General features: G+C 37.9%; 1 protein-coding gene across 4 annotated transcripts in view; it reads left to right on the forward strand.

Annotated features, from left to right (window-relative positions):
* Positions 1–202: 202 nt before the first annotated feature.
* The window catches only part of fam13b (family with sequence similarity 13 member B), a 38,147-nt gene continuing 21,998 nt past the window's right edge, over positions 203–16,351 (forward strand). For all 4 annotated transcript variants that reach the window (XR_001610551.1, XM_016289639.1, XM_016289641.1 and 1 more), the window contains exons 1-6: positions 203–359; positions 873–1,053; positions 3,160–3,369; positions 4,538–4,715; positions 5,704–5,848; positions 15,081–15,196. Coding sequence is in view for 3 of the 4 variants with exons in the window: in XM_016289639.1 (XP_016145125.1) it covers positions 903–1,053; positions 3,160–3,369; positions 4,538–4,715; positions 5,704–5,848; positions 15,081–15,196 (800 nt within the window). In the remaining variant the exon portion in view is untranslated. The remainder of the gene's footprint in view (positions 360–872; positions 1,054–3,159; positions 3,370–4,537; positions 4,716–5,703; positions 5,849–15,080; positions 15,197–16,351) is intronic.

The following is a 16,351-nucleotide window of genomic DNA, read 5'->3' on the forward strand; positions in this document are numbered from 1 at the left end:
CATATGCAGCAGGGTGAGCAGATTGCCTGCCGTTTTTCTGCCTAATTGAGATTTAAACTTCACCAGATACGTTTTTCAGACCACAGATGTTCATAAGTGGTTTGAAAATGTGTCCCAGCTAGTATTTAATCAGAAAGATTATTATCCGTTTTGATGCATTTGCTGATGCTGCTATTCTCTGTGTGTTTTATTTCCTCCAGCTTAACCACTGAAGTCCTGAACAGGATTTGCGGTCCGTCAATGAGGAACTACAGGCTCATCTTCTGCCATAACCTGAAGCAACCATAGCTGAACAATTCGTTTACTACTAGTGAGTGGAGCAGGAGATAAAGTGAACTTCTGGGCATTTCTACAACAAGGTAAGCTCTGCTGTGACGAAAAAATCAATTCATGTTGCAATCATACTTGCTGAGATGAGATGTGTGAGACCAGCTGGTGTTGTCATGAAGACATCAGGTGTCTCGACGGATCAAGTTCAGATTGTGTGTACATTTCTGATCATGCCGAACGCTAATCAGATGCAGTCGCAGAGTTTTTCCTTAACGTGAACAGCTTGTTCGCTGTGTTTGTGATGGAATTTGCATGTTGAAGGAGAATCGCACCTGCTACCATCAACCAAATCGGCGTGCCGCATCTGACGACTGTACGATCCTTACACATGACAGTCGCTCTACTTATTTAAGCTCTCCTCCTCTCCACGCTCACACACGATAAGAATGGGAGAGGTCCCGCTCCAATTTTCTGCTTGTTTTGTTCTCGTTGTCCGGAGTTGGTCATTTGAGCTCGCGCCCCACCCATGATAGCGTGTTTGTACAGAGAGGTGACGAGCTGGCCGGTCGACGTGACCTTGTTCTGGGCATCTCTGTGTGCAGACGGACTGAAGCAGCTAGGCTGTGGAGGCGATGAGGAAGAGCCTCAATACTTCCCTCAGTGACTCCCTCAGCACGACCAGAGTGTTCGGGATCCCCCTGGAGGAGGTGCAGCACAGCGGGCAGCCAGGACATGAGGTCCCTCTGCTGGTCAGGAGCATCGTCGAGTACATTGAAGAGCATGGTGAGTCAGGGGGGACCCTGGTGATTCATGGGACTTTCTTTCTAGCCATCACTGATAGCAGCATCATAGTTACTGAAATTACTCCAGGGACAGAAATGAAGACCAGATAGTGCATATTTATCATTTGAATCATGGCTTTATGAGGTTTGCGAAACATTCAGGCAAATGAAAATGTTACATATACACATTCATACAGATATCAAAATATGTTCAAGAATATACTAAAGTCATCAAAGAATGTAAGCTTACTTACTTTACATTCTTTATACATAGATTACAGTATTCAGATAGTTGGAGCTTGTTGTGGTTTTCAAATACCATGCTGTTGTGATTTATTGTGTTTGTTTATTTATTTTTTAACAATCACTTGAATTTAGTTGGTTTTAACTTCATGAGTTTGTGTATCAAATATGCATTCCAATCCAAAAGTTTGGGGTCAATAAGACTTTTTGTTATTATTCAGCAAGGATGCATTAAATTGATTACAAGTGTCAGTAAAGACATTTAAAATGTTACAAAATATTTCAGACAAATGCTTTTCTATTAATCAAAGAATTCTGAAAATAAAAACATGTTTTCAACAAAAATATTAAGCATTACTACAGTTTGATAATTAATTTCAGCATAAAGTTCAACATAAAACCAAATCAGCATATTAAAATTATTTCTAAAGGATCTTGTTACACTGAAGACTGGAGTAATGATGCTGAAAATATATTTTATAATATATTAAAATAGAAAATATATATATAAAAATAGAAAACTATTTTAAATTGTAATAGTATTTCACAATATTACAGTTTTTACTTTATCAAATTAATTTAATGAGCAAAAGCGATTAATTTTTAAAAATATTAGGAAAAAAATACTTACTGTCCCCAAACTTTGGAAGGTTGTGTAATTGGTATGATGTGATGTCATAATAATTGTGTTTATATGCCTTCAAATCCCCCCAAAGTCGTTACTCTCAAATATGCAGCAAGGTTGTGTAACACAAGAGTATATAGCAGCTACATAAATAGTTTAAATATTTTTGTATTTATCAAAGTTGCAGAGCATGACATTTTCATCTTGATAAGGCCAAAAATGTTGTTTGGTTTGACTGTACGATAGGAGTGGCTTCCCTGTACTCCCAGATCAAAGATGTACTTCCTTTATTGTGCAAAATCACAGAGTTAAAAGCGAAAATAAGAAAATTTTTCGGCCCGAGGCTTTTTATAATACCACGGTATCAATACAGCGAGTCTCTCACCTACTAATTAACTGCTGCATGTAGAGACGTAAATGCAGAGTCCTTCACGTTTTACTCTTTTTCAAAGACTGGTATCTGCAAATTGCTGAACTTCTCACTCGCACATCCAGCAGACTGTGAGAATATTTTAAATTATCTTTAAAGAGATGAGGACTACAGCCTGATGTTTAAACTGCAGCACAGGCAGGATGTTGAAGATACGTTGGCAGGGCTGTTAAGTTCTTTAAAGGGCTTTAGCCGCCACTGTCGTCTCCAAACACCAGCTCTTCCTCTCTGAGTTCAGCACACTGGCAATTCTCCTCCACCGTTTCATACGGAAGGATGTTTTTGTACTGAAGCTAATTTAGACATAACAGCGAGCGACGTTGTGGCTTCCCCTCATGCGGTGAAGAGTCTTATATACACACACAGAGCACCAGGAATGGGAACCGAGACAGACCGGCTAATGCTGATTTGCCAACTGAGCTTTTAGGAAGCTTCTGATCTGATCTGGCAGAAATCTAGAGTTTATTTTAAAAGTGCTTCAGTCAAGAACCCAGCCGTAAAAATATCCATTATTGGTTTTATTCTAAACATTTGGGTTGAAGAATGTAAACTTGTTCCGTACTGAAATTAAAATTTGCCACAGTTCTCTTTAAAAAATCTGCAAGTCTGTTTCATTATCTCATAGATGGCAGACGGAGATAATGATCTGACAGATCTGACTAAAGGGATTACGAGTTTAACAAGCAACTGCTCCACTTAGTTAGCTTCTCTGTGCAATGATTCAGCGATTAGAGTCTCTTCGGTGAGATGTTTATATGTTATTCTGCACGTAGGTTTGTCTTAGTGAGCTGTGTGTTTGTGTTTTGTAGGAGGGCTGCACCTGGGTCTATTTCTAGTGAACGGGAACGCAGAACGCGTGGAATGGCTCAGGCAGCGCTACGACAGCGGCGTTGAAGTCAACCTGGAGAAGGAGGCCGACCTGGCATCCGCCGTCAGCCTGCTACGCCTCTTCCTGCAGGAGCTCCCCGAGCCCATCATCCCTGCAGGCTTACAGGCGCAAATAATGCAGCTCTATCAAGGTGGATGAAGCTCTGTTATCCTACCAGCTGTCCGAATTGGCTTGAAGAGATAATTCACCCAAAATTAAAATGACCCCATGATTTACTCACCCTCAATCCATCCTATGTGTATATGACTTTCTTCTTTCAGACAAATACTAGCGGAGATGCATTAAAAAATGTCCCGGCTCTTCCAAGCTTTATAATGGTAGTGAATGGAGGGTCGAGATTTTTAAAGTTTAAAAAAAAAAATTTCACCATCATAAAAAGTGCTCCACACGGGACCAGGGGGTTAATAAAGGCCTTGTGTAAGAAAGATCATCCTTCTGAGATGAATCAATGTGTCTGTGCAAGAATAAAATCCATATTTAAAACTTTATAAACCGTAATCTCTAGCTTCCTCTAACTGTCGTAGGCTCCGGTGAGAAGCGACAAACGTGGAAGCGCGGAAGAGAGAGCAAAACGGTCACGAATTAGAAGTACAAAACGAGGATTTGTAAAGAAAAATGTCGGAGGATTTCGATATAAGCCAAGAAGTGACAGACTGGTTTGCTGTAAACAAAACATGGTTCTGGCGAGTCTAGCATATTCTCTGGCTTACGCTACGGCTACATCCTACGTCATCCGCTGGAACACCACTCTCTCATGAACACTTGTAAGACAGTTAGCAGAAGCTAGAGATTACGGTTCATAAAGTTTTAAATATGGATATTATTCTTACACAGACACATTGATTCATCTCAGAAGGCCTTTATTAACCCTCTGGAGCCGTGTGGAGCACCTTTTATGATGGATGAACACACTTTTTTGTGCTTCAAAATCTCAGCACCCATTCACTGCCATTATAAAGCTTGGAATAGCCAGAACATTTTTTTTATATAACTCCAATTGTATTTTTCTAAAAGAAGAAAGTTATATACACCTAGGATGGCTCGAGGGTGAGAAAATCATGAGGTAATTGTCATTTGTGGGTGAACTATCCCTTTAAGTTGCATCTCTCTCCAAATGCTCGTTTTACCTTCTGGAATGTTCTGGCAATTTGACAGACTTGTAATATGATTGCATCATCAAAGCATGGCCATAGTCTTTCACGCCTTTACATCAGCCAGCTCACCTACTATCATAATAACTGCACGTCCCTCTGAACTTCCTCCTCATTCTGACCGCTGGTTTGTTTGCTCTCCTTTAGACTACAGCAGTGAGGAAGAGCTGGGCAGAAACATGAAGTACTTCCTTCAACAGCTGCCGCAGGTCAATTACAGTTTGCTCCGCTTCCTCTGCCGATTTCTGTCGGGTGTGGCGTCTCTTCAGGAGGAGAGCTGGAGCATAGGAGCTCTCGCTGCCGTCTTTGGGCCAGACATTTTCCAGTAAGATGCTTTTATAGTTTCTGATAATTCATATTAGCTATTTTGCTTGCGGAAGAGAAAATCATGTTGGAAGAGCGAACAGTCATTTTTTCCAGTGTAAGACTGTTTATACTGGTATACGCCCACACAGAATCTTCACAGTTTCGATTGTGTGGGAAAGTCTAAAATAGGGTCAGATGATAAACAGAGCTAAGATTAATTCAAAGGGCAGGGTAGATGATGTTGAGGTTGACTGTCGAATCAATTGTGTGGAGATCCGTGAGAAAATTAGCTCTGAAATGTATCATTTCTGCAGCATTAGGGGGCGTTCACACAAAACGCGTCTAAAAACCAGAAACGCAGTGCTCAGGAATGCTTTTTTTAAAAGCACAGTGCAGAATGCCTCCTCTGCCATGTTGCCGTCAAATAAAACAGTTGCCATGCCAACTTGCTACTGTAAAGAATAGCTCACACTGCTTGCCCCGCCTCCGGGGTCTTCTGATTGGTCCACTGTTTTGGAACTGACATTGATGAGTGACGCTATGTGTAAAAGTTTAAGTTCTTTTAACTTGACGTGGCATCTTAAAAATGTGGCACTCGCAAAAGACGCGAGCACAACGGTTACACATCCATCTAGCGTTTACATAGAAAAACAATGGAAAAGTAGCACATTGGAATGGAAAAAACGCGTTCTGTGTGAACGGCCCCTTAGACTCACCAAATGGAATAGCATTAAGTTTTCAAACTGATTCCCAAACACTCATTTCCTGTTAGACAGACAAGACAGTCTTGCCCCAAACTCACACGAATGGTTTAGCTCATGTTTTAGAGCCCAGATGGTTGGATTCTCAAACAAACAGAGCAATATTTTAATTATTTTGCACCAAAAAGTCAGCATTTACACAGTTGAGGAAATCAGTCTACAGACATATTAAGCTGATATAGAAGAAAGTATTTTACCATCAGAAAATGACACGCGTTTAAATACGTTGCTGTCTACGTTCTGCAGTTTAGACACGGATGCGGAGGATCTGAGAGAGCAGGAGTCGGTAAGCCGTATTCTGGCAGAACTGCTGGAGAACCAGGAGGACTTCTTTGACTCAGAGGACGATGACATTTCCAACACCAATGACTACAGCTCCATTAATGACCAGGTGAACTTTCTTTCTTATGTGCTTCAGCAGTGCTATTATTGACATAAGTGCTGCTCATCTGTATGAAACTGATGCTATTTATTCAAAGCCCAGAAAAGTTCATGACAAGGATGCACCATTCAATCAACCACTGATCTCTACCAGATGATATTGTGAATCGCTGCATGCATCACACAGTACACGGACACTAATAATGAATGAGCTTAGTCTCAGTGCTCTGCATATGACGGCAGCCACGGAAGTAAATTGTTGGATTCAATTCAAGTTTATTTATATAGCGCTTTTCACGATACAAATCGTTGCAAAGCAGCTTTACAGAAAATTATGTTTCTACATTTTATCTATCTATTTATTTATCCTAATTCCATTTTGTTCCATTTCAATTTTTCTGGACTCTTGTTAAGGGTTAAATTAAATTTGTCAAAAGCATGTCTAATTCAATAAATCATGAAACTTGTACAATTTAACATCAATTTTTTAAAAGTGTTTTTTTTAAATAATTTTTTTTCCTCCGTACTGTAAGAGACGGCATAAGAAACAGAAGGGACAGAAACAAATGTAAGCAGCATGGGAAAGGTCCTGGGTGACCTATCTGGATTCCGGCCAGTGCTCAAGGAGCTGGCATATGCTGAAATCAATATGGGCATAAATCACAGATTTATTTCTAAGCGTGTCCCGCTCCAGAGACTCTCCAAAACACTGATCATATGCCTCACCCGGGGCTCATTGAGATGAGATGGAGCTGACTTGTGTAATCGTTTGGCCCATGTCAAGGCTGGCGTCATTTAGCATTGAATAAAGCATTCTGAATTGGCAGAGTTTGTTACATAAGTGCCTAAGATTAAATCATTTTGATAATTGCATATTACTAAGAGATTGGACTTGGGACAGAGGTGGACGATGTTCTGTCCATATAAGGATGCACGGCTTATTATGAGCAGCCCTGACTGGTGACCGTGCCCTAATCTCCCTAGCAACACTTGCTGTTGTGTGTTTATCATTCAAACTCTGGTGATTGTAAAAAGGTTGTGTCCTTTTGTTTTTCAAATTCCTGTTTCTGCCCTGAAATGTTCAGACCTGTTGTGGCCAGACACTGAAGTAAAGCATGTCACCGTGCAACGCAGCAGATCTTTGCACACACAGTTGCTGAGCCTGTTTTTCTGATCCTCAGAGGCTGTGAGATGAGTTCTCCATTCGTGTGGGTTGTTTTTCCTCTTTGGTTTGCGTGTGGGGTTGACAGCGTTTTTACTAATTAATGAAGAGCGCCTTTAATTAGAGTCTCAGTCAGCTCTCTGCTGTTGGTTTTTGTATGCAGATGTTGTATAATCTGGAGGCGGCACATTAACAAAGCCTCTGAGGCCAAACAAAGGTCTCAAAGAGTTTCTGCGTGCTTCAGCTTCCTGGAGGTATTAAAACATCATGGATGAAGCTGCGAGGATGTTTTCCCCACGCTGGCTGCAGCATCAGTGCTTAAGACTATGTGGTCATGTTTTGAAAGCAGTAGTTTCTAATAATGAAACGGTGAGAGGCAGGGCTCATTTCCTTCACATCTGCAAGTTTTACTTTGTTGATTTTCTTACAACACCTCAGTTTTTGTGTCCATTGAGACATCAAAACAATTCTACATCAGTCCACAAATTATTAATATTAATAATAATTATGATTGTTATTTACTTATAACAAATAGAATAGCAATGATACATACTAATACTTCTACTCATAATAATAATTGTTGTTGGCATTATTATTTTTAGTTATAATAAACAAAATTAATAGTAATAATTGTATTAGTATTTTGTAATTTTATGTTATTATTATTAAGTTATAAGAAATAGAATAATGATATATACTAATAATAGTAGTTATTGTTGTTGGCATTATTATTAGTTATAATAAACACAATTAATAATAATTGTATTGGTATTTTGTAATTTTATATTATTATTTGTAATTAAGATATGAAATAGAATAATAATAATACATACTACTAATAATAATAATAATAATATTAATAATTATTGTTGTTGGCATTTATTAGTTATAATAAAATTAATAGTTGTATTAGTATTTTGTAATTGTATTATAATCTATTACTATTATTATTATGCATTTTGCCACTGTTGTTATTACTATTATTAATTCTGATAATTGACAAAAAAACATAGGAGGACAAATCATTACAGACATTACACTGCATGTAAGTTTTCGGCTAGAAAGCAACCAACTAGCATTTTGCATCATTATGTACATTTACTTTTATGCTTTTGGCACCTTTATCCAAAAGCAGTTTTACCCAAAGTGACTCAGAATGCGTTAAAGTTATACTTTTATGCTAGAGCTTTACATAGATGCACATTTTGAGCTGTGCTGTTGCTGAATAATCACAATGCATTGTCTTCCTGAAAAAAGCAGATCAAATCAAATGGTGAGGTCCCTAAGGATTCCCACCTCTAAGATGTGCAATATAACACTCTAGTCTGGAGAAATATAGTGTGAAAGGCAGGTAAGATGAAAGATCCTAAAATAAAAGGGCCTAAAATTGCAGAATCTGGGGCTTCAGTGTCCAAAAGATAAATGAGAGTGAACCGTGGCTGGAAGCATATAGAGATGTGTGAAGATGCAGTCATCCTCCGAGCCTTCGGCAGCCGTTCTGCACGCTGCATGTGACTCATATCTGCACGGTCGCTCAACAGCAGCCCCGCTCGGCCAATCAGATGTGGAGGGAAATGGTTGCTATGGCAACATGGCAGCAATACTGCAGCAGATGCAGGGTGCATTTGATGGTGTGCTAGTGCCAAAGTTTGTCTGATATTAAATACTGTCAGATGGATTTACACACGAATGTGCAGCCTTGAACGCCGTGTGCCGTGGTTTGAATTCCTCTGACTGACTGTTAGCACATATTTCATCAAAACCTATTTTTCACAAGACTCTTGTGTTACGTAATTCATTCAAGTCTTCAGGAAAGCCACACTAGTGATAAACGCATGCACTCAGATATACAGTGGTGGCCAAAATTATCAGAACACTAGTATTTTTTAACCAGCTAAAATGATTTTAAGTCAGTTATTTCTATCTTTCATATAAATTGTAGCATGTCTATTTTCACATTCAGCTGAAGCGCTGTCCAATTAGAGATAAAAACGAAAATGCAAACAGATGCAGAAGTGAATTAAACAACAAATACATTAGTGGTGGTAAATCTGTTGTATATGCAGATGTTGTATATGCAGTGTGTTTATCCTGGGTTAACATCACTGAGTAGTTTTGTAAATGCATTATTAAAAGTGGTTTGTGACAACTTAAACCAAGCCCCAAAGAGTAAACAAATCGCAGATGCCAATAATTATTTAGAGTTAGTATTGGATAAAGTGGGATCATTGCTAATATCCCAAAGAGTGAGAACAGAATATTACCATAAATGTTGACATTTTACAAAAAGACATTGTAAACCGATGATAAAAAAAGGCGTTAGAAAATTATCGGTGATTTGGATTCGTTTCAACCTGTAACAGTTTTAAAATGAATATATATTCATATTCATCATATTTCCTGATCAGTGCACGGCTAGTTGTTAGTGTAGCGCTTACAAATGCTTTAGATGAAGTTGTACATTTGTTTTCTAGATCAATGGGCTTAGTGTAAGTCGGTATTAGCTTTGTTCCTCATGAAATACTTGCCCAAACCTTGCAAATGCGATATTGCGATTTGAGTTTTAAAAGGTGATTATATCCTTACGCTCTGTGTTTGTTTAAAGCTTTTAAAATGTGTGCCGTTTGCCCAGTTCCTGGTGGAGGCAGCGCTTTACACAAGCAGATGTGAAGCACAGAAAAAGGAAAAGCAGTGTTAGAAGGATATTAACGTCTGCAGTGTTATGTAATCGACTGAAATCCATCCCAAGGCGTGTGTCCTGCGTTCGGTGTGTCTGTGAGCGTTTGCAGACTGCAGGTTCTCTCACGGTCATTTGTTTTCTTTGAAAGTGCAGATCGTTTTAAATCTCATTTGTATGACACTCACATCCTTTTAGGGAGCTTGAGATTTCTTACATCACCAGACTTTACATGTCTGGTTAATAATGGGCTGTAAGTTCTTTCCAAGAGTCTTCTCCTTCTCCTTCTCCCTTAAGTCAGACTGGCAAAAAAGAGGAAACAACCCTTTTGTACAAAGACAATACTAACCACAGTTACATAACCGAGTGATGAAAGTTTGGTTCTGGCACCTGCGCTGGTCTTTTCATAACAGGCAGAAATATACAGACCTGGGAAAGGTTCATCTAAACAGCATAACCTGGAGAGCTGCCTTGCTGTCTAATCTCTACATAGACAGCTGCCTTTTCAGTCAACACCTTAGCCATCATTAAACTGCTTTACATAGACGTAACTCACAACTGATTCCAGTGGACTGCTGCAGGGATGACGTGTTTTTGTAGGCCAAAAGACAAAGGGTTTTGAATGTGTTTTTGGTTAAATGCCAGACGTAGGGTATGTGGTTAACACAAGCTCAAAATATTTTCACATTTAATTCTATGACATACAATACTTCAGTAATACCTCAGTTGTGATTTTGTTCAAGCTTTTGCTTTTCTTGAAAGAGGCAGTTGCTAACAAGTCGCTAAATGGCACTACAGAGGTTGTCAGAAACATTAAATAGCATCACACTTTTTTAAATCAAGACTGAAAGAGCCGTTGGAAATGTTTGTTTCTGGCAGTTGTATAATGTATTTAGGCTTTAAAATTCATAGAAGTTGTGTTCATTTGTGAAGAATTTGATCATGAACAAAACGTAAGAATCATTAACGTTTGTTTTTCACTGGGCTTAATTTCTGCAATAATCCAGAAGCCAGCAAGAAAATCCTGTTGGGTTTTTGTCAAGGGAAACGACTTCTGTACTGTAACTTCCAGCTTGGCCTACTAAATACTTCATCACTGCAGCATTTAATAGTATTCGCATGCATTATGTAAAATAGTACAGGTGTGGTCATATAGCAACATTTCAGCAGAATTTCAGTATAGTGTTGTGGGCAAAAAAAAGGTCCACTGTCTATTGTCAACTTGAAGCTGGTGCCAAATCTGAATGTGAAAATCTTCCAGCCTCACATGAAATTCCAGATTGCACAGATTCCTATTGATATTACTGGATTTTGCATGCAAAAATAGCTAAAAACAGTAAATGTAACTGTACAATTTTGCTGCCAAATGAAATATTCGGGACCAGGCCTTCACATCGATGATGCCTTAAAATGCACACTATGTTCGAAGCTCATTAAGTTTTGGACCAGAGCTGTGAGCTAGTTGGGCCCTGTGAAATTAGTTTTATTTTTTCCCAAATTACATTTTATCTATCTATTTATTTATCCTAATTCCATTTTGTTCCATTTCAATTTTTCTGGACTCTTGTTAAGGGTTAAATTAAATTTGTCAAAAGCATGTCTAATTCAATAAATCATGAAACTTGTACAATTTAACATCAATTTTTTTAAAGTGTTTTTTTTAAATAATTTTTTTTCCTCCGTACTGTAAGAGACGGCATAAGAAACAGAAGGGACAGAAACAAATGTAAGCAGCATGGGAAAGGTCCTGGGTGACCTATCTGGATTCCGGCCAGTGCTCAAGGAGCTGGCATATGCTGAAATCAATATGGGCATAAATCACAGATTTATTTCTAAGCGTGTCCCGCTCCAGAGACTCTCCAAAACACTGATCATATGCCTCACCCGGGGCTCATTGAGATGAGATGGAGCTGACTTGTGTAATCGTTTGGCCCATGTCAAGGCTGGCGTCATTTAGCATTGAATAAAGCATTCTGAATTGGCAGAGTTTGTTACATAAGTGCCTAAGATTAAATCATTTTGATAATTGCATATTACTAAGAGATTGGACTTGGGACAGAGGTGGACGATGTTCTGTCCATATAAGGATGCACGGCTTATTATGAGCAGCCCTGACTGGTGACCGTGCCCTAATCTCCCTAGCAACACTTGCTGTTGTGTGTTTATCATTCAAACTCTGGTGACTGTAAAAAGGTTGTGTCCTTTTTGTTTTTCAAATTCCTGTTTCTGCCCTGAAATGTTCAGACCTGTTGTGGCCAGACACTGAAGTAAAGCATGTCACCGTGCAACGCAGCAGATCTTTGCACACACAGTTGCTGAGCCTGTTTTTCTGATCCTCAGAGGCTGTGAGATGAGTTCTCCATTCGTGTGGGTTGTTTTTCCTCTTTGGTTTGTGTGTGGGGTTGACAGCGTTTTTACTAATTAATGAAGAGTGCCTTTAATTAGAGTCTCAGTCAGCTCTCTGCTGTTGGTTTTTGTATGCAGATGTTGTTGTATAATCTGGAGGCGGCACATTAACAAAGCCTCTGAGGCCAAACAAAGGTCTCAAAGAGTTTCTGCGTGCTTCAGCTTCCTGGAGGTATTAAAACATCATGGATGAAGCTGCGAGGATGTTTTCCCCACGCTGGCTGCAGCATCAGTGCTTAAGACTATGTGGTCATGTTTTGAAAGCAGTAGTTTCTAATAATGAAACGGTGAGAGGCAGGGCTCATTTCCTTCACATCTGCAAGTTTTACTTTGTTGATTTTCTTACAACACCTCAGTTTTTGTGTCCATTGAGACATCAAAACAATTCTACATCAGTCCACAAATTATTAATATTAATAATAATTATGATTGTTATTTACTTATAACAAATAGAATAGCAATGATACATACTAATACTTCTACTCATAATAATAATTGTTGTTGGCATTATTATTTTTAGTTATAATAAACAAAATTAATAGTAATAATTGTATTAGTATTTTGTAATTTTATGTTATTATTATTAAGTTATAAGAAATAGAATAATGATATATACTAATAATAGTAGTTATTGTTGTTGGCATTATTATTAGTTATAATAAACACAATTAATAATAATTGTATTGGTATTTTGTAATTTTATATTATTATTTGTAATTAAGATATGAAATAGAATAATAATAATACATACTACTAATAATAATAATAATAATATTAATAATTATTGTTGTTGGCATTTATTAGTTATAATAAAATTAATAGTTGTATTAGTATTTTGTAATTGTATTATAATCTATTACTATTATTATTATGCATTTTGCCACTGTTGTTATTACTATTATTAATTCTGATAATTGACAAAAAAACATAGGAGGACAAATCATTACAGACATTACACTGCATGTAAGTTTTCGGCTAGAAAGCAACCAACTAGCATTTTGCATCATTATGTACATTTACTTTTATGCTTTTGGCACCTTTATCCAAAAGCAGTTTTACCCAAAGTGACTCAGAATGCGTTAAAGTTATACTTTTATGCTAGAGCTTTACATAGATGCACATTTTGAGCTGTGCTGTTGCTGAATAATCACAATGCATTGTCTTCCTGAAAAAAGCAGATCAAATCAAATGGTGAGGTCCCTAAGGATTCCCACCTCTAAGATGTGCAATATAACACTCTAGTCTGGAGAAATATAGTGTGAAAGGCAGGTAAGATGAAAGATCCTAAAATAAAAGGGCCTAAAATTGCAGAATCTGGGGCTTCAGTGTCCAAAAGATAAATGAGAGTGAACCGTGGCTGGAAGCATATAGAGATGTGTGAAGATGCAGTCATCCTCCGAGCCTTCGGCAGCCGTTCTGCACGCTGCATGTGACTCATATCTGCACGGTCGCTCAACAGCAGCCCCGCTCGGCCAATCAGATGTGGAGGGAAATGGTTGCTATGGCAACATGGCAGCAATACTGCAGCAGATGCAGGGTGCATTTGATGGTGTGCTAGTGCCAAAGTTTGTCTGATATTAAATACTGTCAGATGGATTTACACACGAATGTGCAGCCTTGAACGCCGTGTGCCGTGGTTTGAATTCCTCTGACTGACTGTTAGCACATATTTCATCAAAACCTATTTTTCACAAGACTCTTGTGTTACGTAATTCATTCAAGTCTTCAGGAAAGCCACACTAGTGATAAACGCATGCACTCAGATATACAGTGGTGGCCAAAATTATCAGAACACTAGTATTTTTTAACCAGCTAAAATGATTTTAAGTCAGTTATTTCTATCTTTCGCTGTAGTGTGTCAGTAGGAAATATCAGTTTACATTTCCAAACATGCCATTAAATGTAATAATCCAGTGAAATTTTTGTTTGCTCCACACAGAGATCTGATCTGATCATCATCAGTCTGTCTGGAATGACATGAAGAGACAGAACAAACTGAGACAGACTCAATCCAGAAGAACTGTGGAGAACAACGTCTCCAAGACGCTTCAAGAAACCTACCTGCAAAGCTACCTGAAAAACTATGCGCAAGTGCACCGAGGGCAAAAGCTGTTTTAAACACAAAGGATGCTCACACCAAATGTTGATTTCATTTAGTTAATAGAAGTTAATTGACAAAGAAAATCTATTTATGACATTATTTTAGACAGCATCCTCATTTTACAGCATTTTTACACAAGTGGCTAAAACTTTGAACAGTGCTGTAGCTTTGCAGGGAGGTTTCTTGAAGCGTCTTGGAGACGTTGTCCTCCACAGTTCTTCTGGATTGAGTCTGTCTCAGTTTGTTCTGTTTCTTCATGTCATTCCAGACAGACTGATGATGATCAGAGCAGATCTCTGTGTGGAGCACTCAGACAAAAATCTCAATGGATTATTACAATTAATGGCAAAATTGATGTTTGGAAATGTAAACTGATATTTCCTACTCACACACTACAGCAAAATATTTTTTAGCTGGAGAAAATACTAGTGTTCTAATAATTTTGGCCACCACTGTATAAAGATAAGATATGACTTAAAACTATTTAATGCACCATAATTGTCTAATATTACATTTGTTAAAATGTATATGAATTACATGCTCAAAATAAATAAAATAATAATTTTAATGAGTGTATCTAATTAATAACATCAGGATCCATGGCAGCATTATATAACATCCTGTAGTTATCACCATCGTATGTGTGATGTCACGAGTCAGCATGCGTGTAATCGCGTATGCAGGCGTGTAAATTAGGCTCCCTGCTGATAATCGGCGTAGGTGTGGGGTGTTGCATAATGCCTGGATCTCACAGGGGTGTAAGATGTTGACATGTAATGTAATAATACTAATGATGAATTAGACATAAATGCTGCTGAAGTGGTGTCAGCAGGCCTGTGGTATTCACATTTCCCTCTCTCTCTCTCTCTCTCTCTCTCTCTCTCTCTCCCCTGCAGATCACCGAGCTCCTGGAGGAAGAGAAGTTGGAGGCTTGTGAGGAGCTCCCACGGGACGGGGAGGATGGTCCCTCCTCCCTTTCACCTAAACATGCCCATGTCGCCCCCTCCCCCAGGTAAAAGCAGTTTTAGAAACATCTTCATCTGGGATCTGTCTAGTCTGAGATCCCTCTTAGGCATCTCCCTGTGCAATTTAATATGAGCTTGTGTGTGTGTGTGTGTGTGTATATATATATTTAAAGGTACAGTAACACAAGTTACCTTTACATAACCTCACATCTGTGCCACTTACCACATGCTGACATGTTTTCCATCAGCTCTTGCACCAGATATGAATCATTTGATTGTGTTAACGTAACAAAAATGTTGGTTCAATAAGATTTTTTTTATAGAAAGTAACTGATCAAAAGTGACAGCAAATACAGTTACAATGTTACAAAGGATTTCCATTTCAAATGCATTCTATTCTTTTGAATTTTCTATACATCAAAGAATTCTGGGAAAAAAATGTATCAAGTTTTTCCTTGCTAATATTAAGCAGTACCGCTGTTTTCAACATTGAAGATAATTACATTTTAAAATAAATTCAAATAGAAAAGTTATTCAATTTTTTTTTTTAAAACAAAGCCTTGGTGAGCAGAAAAGACTTCTTTCGAAAACATTTCAAAATCTTACTGAAAATTCGATACTAAAAGTTATGATGCTACAAAATGGTTCATTAGTCAGTCTGACAGTTTTTAGTTTCAGTTGATTAGTACATTTGATTTATATAGGCATGTTTTTAGCTTTTGCGGTGTGGGAAAGTGGAAAATCCTGTTCTGACAGTTCATGTAAACTAAATATTTATATAATTTAGCATGATATAAGTTAGGCAGTATTTCTGGTTATTTGCTGTGGATTTATCTGTCCAAGTTTATTGTTGTACCCTAAATGGGAGTTGACCTAAATGAACGAACAATAAATGAGTTAAATGAACCATGTTTCTGTGCAAGAAAAATATGCATCAGGTTAAATTATCAATTGCATGTCGATTAGTAAGTAGTTTAAAAAAATGCGTTTTTAAAAAAAAAAACATTTTGTCTTCAAGTAGCTTCAGTGTATTTAGCTACTTTTTGTTTGCATGTTGTAGTTTAGCTAATTACTTTACCTAAAGAGTAGCTTGATTATAGTTTAAAAATATGAGTAGCTTTTTTCTTTCTTAACACTGGTGTCTGCCCGCTGCGTTTGACACCCATAACTGACCTATCAGCCGTCTGAGCTGTGAACTCTCT

The sequence above is a fragment of the Sinocyclocheilus grahami genome, unplaced genomic scaffold (assembly GCF_001515645.1).
Source record: "Sinocyclocheilus grahami isolate Dianchi unplaced genomic scaffold, SAMN03320097.WGS_v1.1 scaffold250.1, whole genome shotgun sequence".
Lineage (NCBI taxonomy): Eukaryota > Metazoa > Chordata > Actinopteri > Cypriniformes > Cyprinidae > Sinocyclocheilus > Sinocyclocheilus grahami.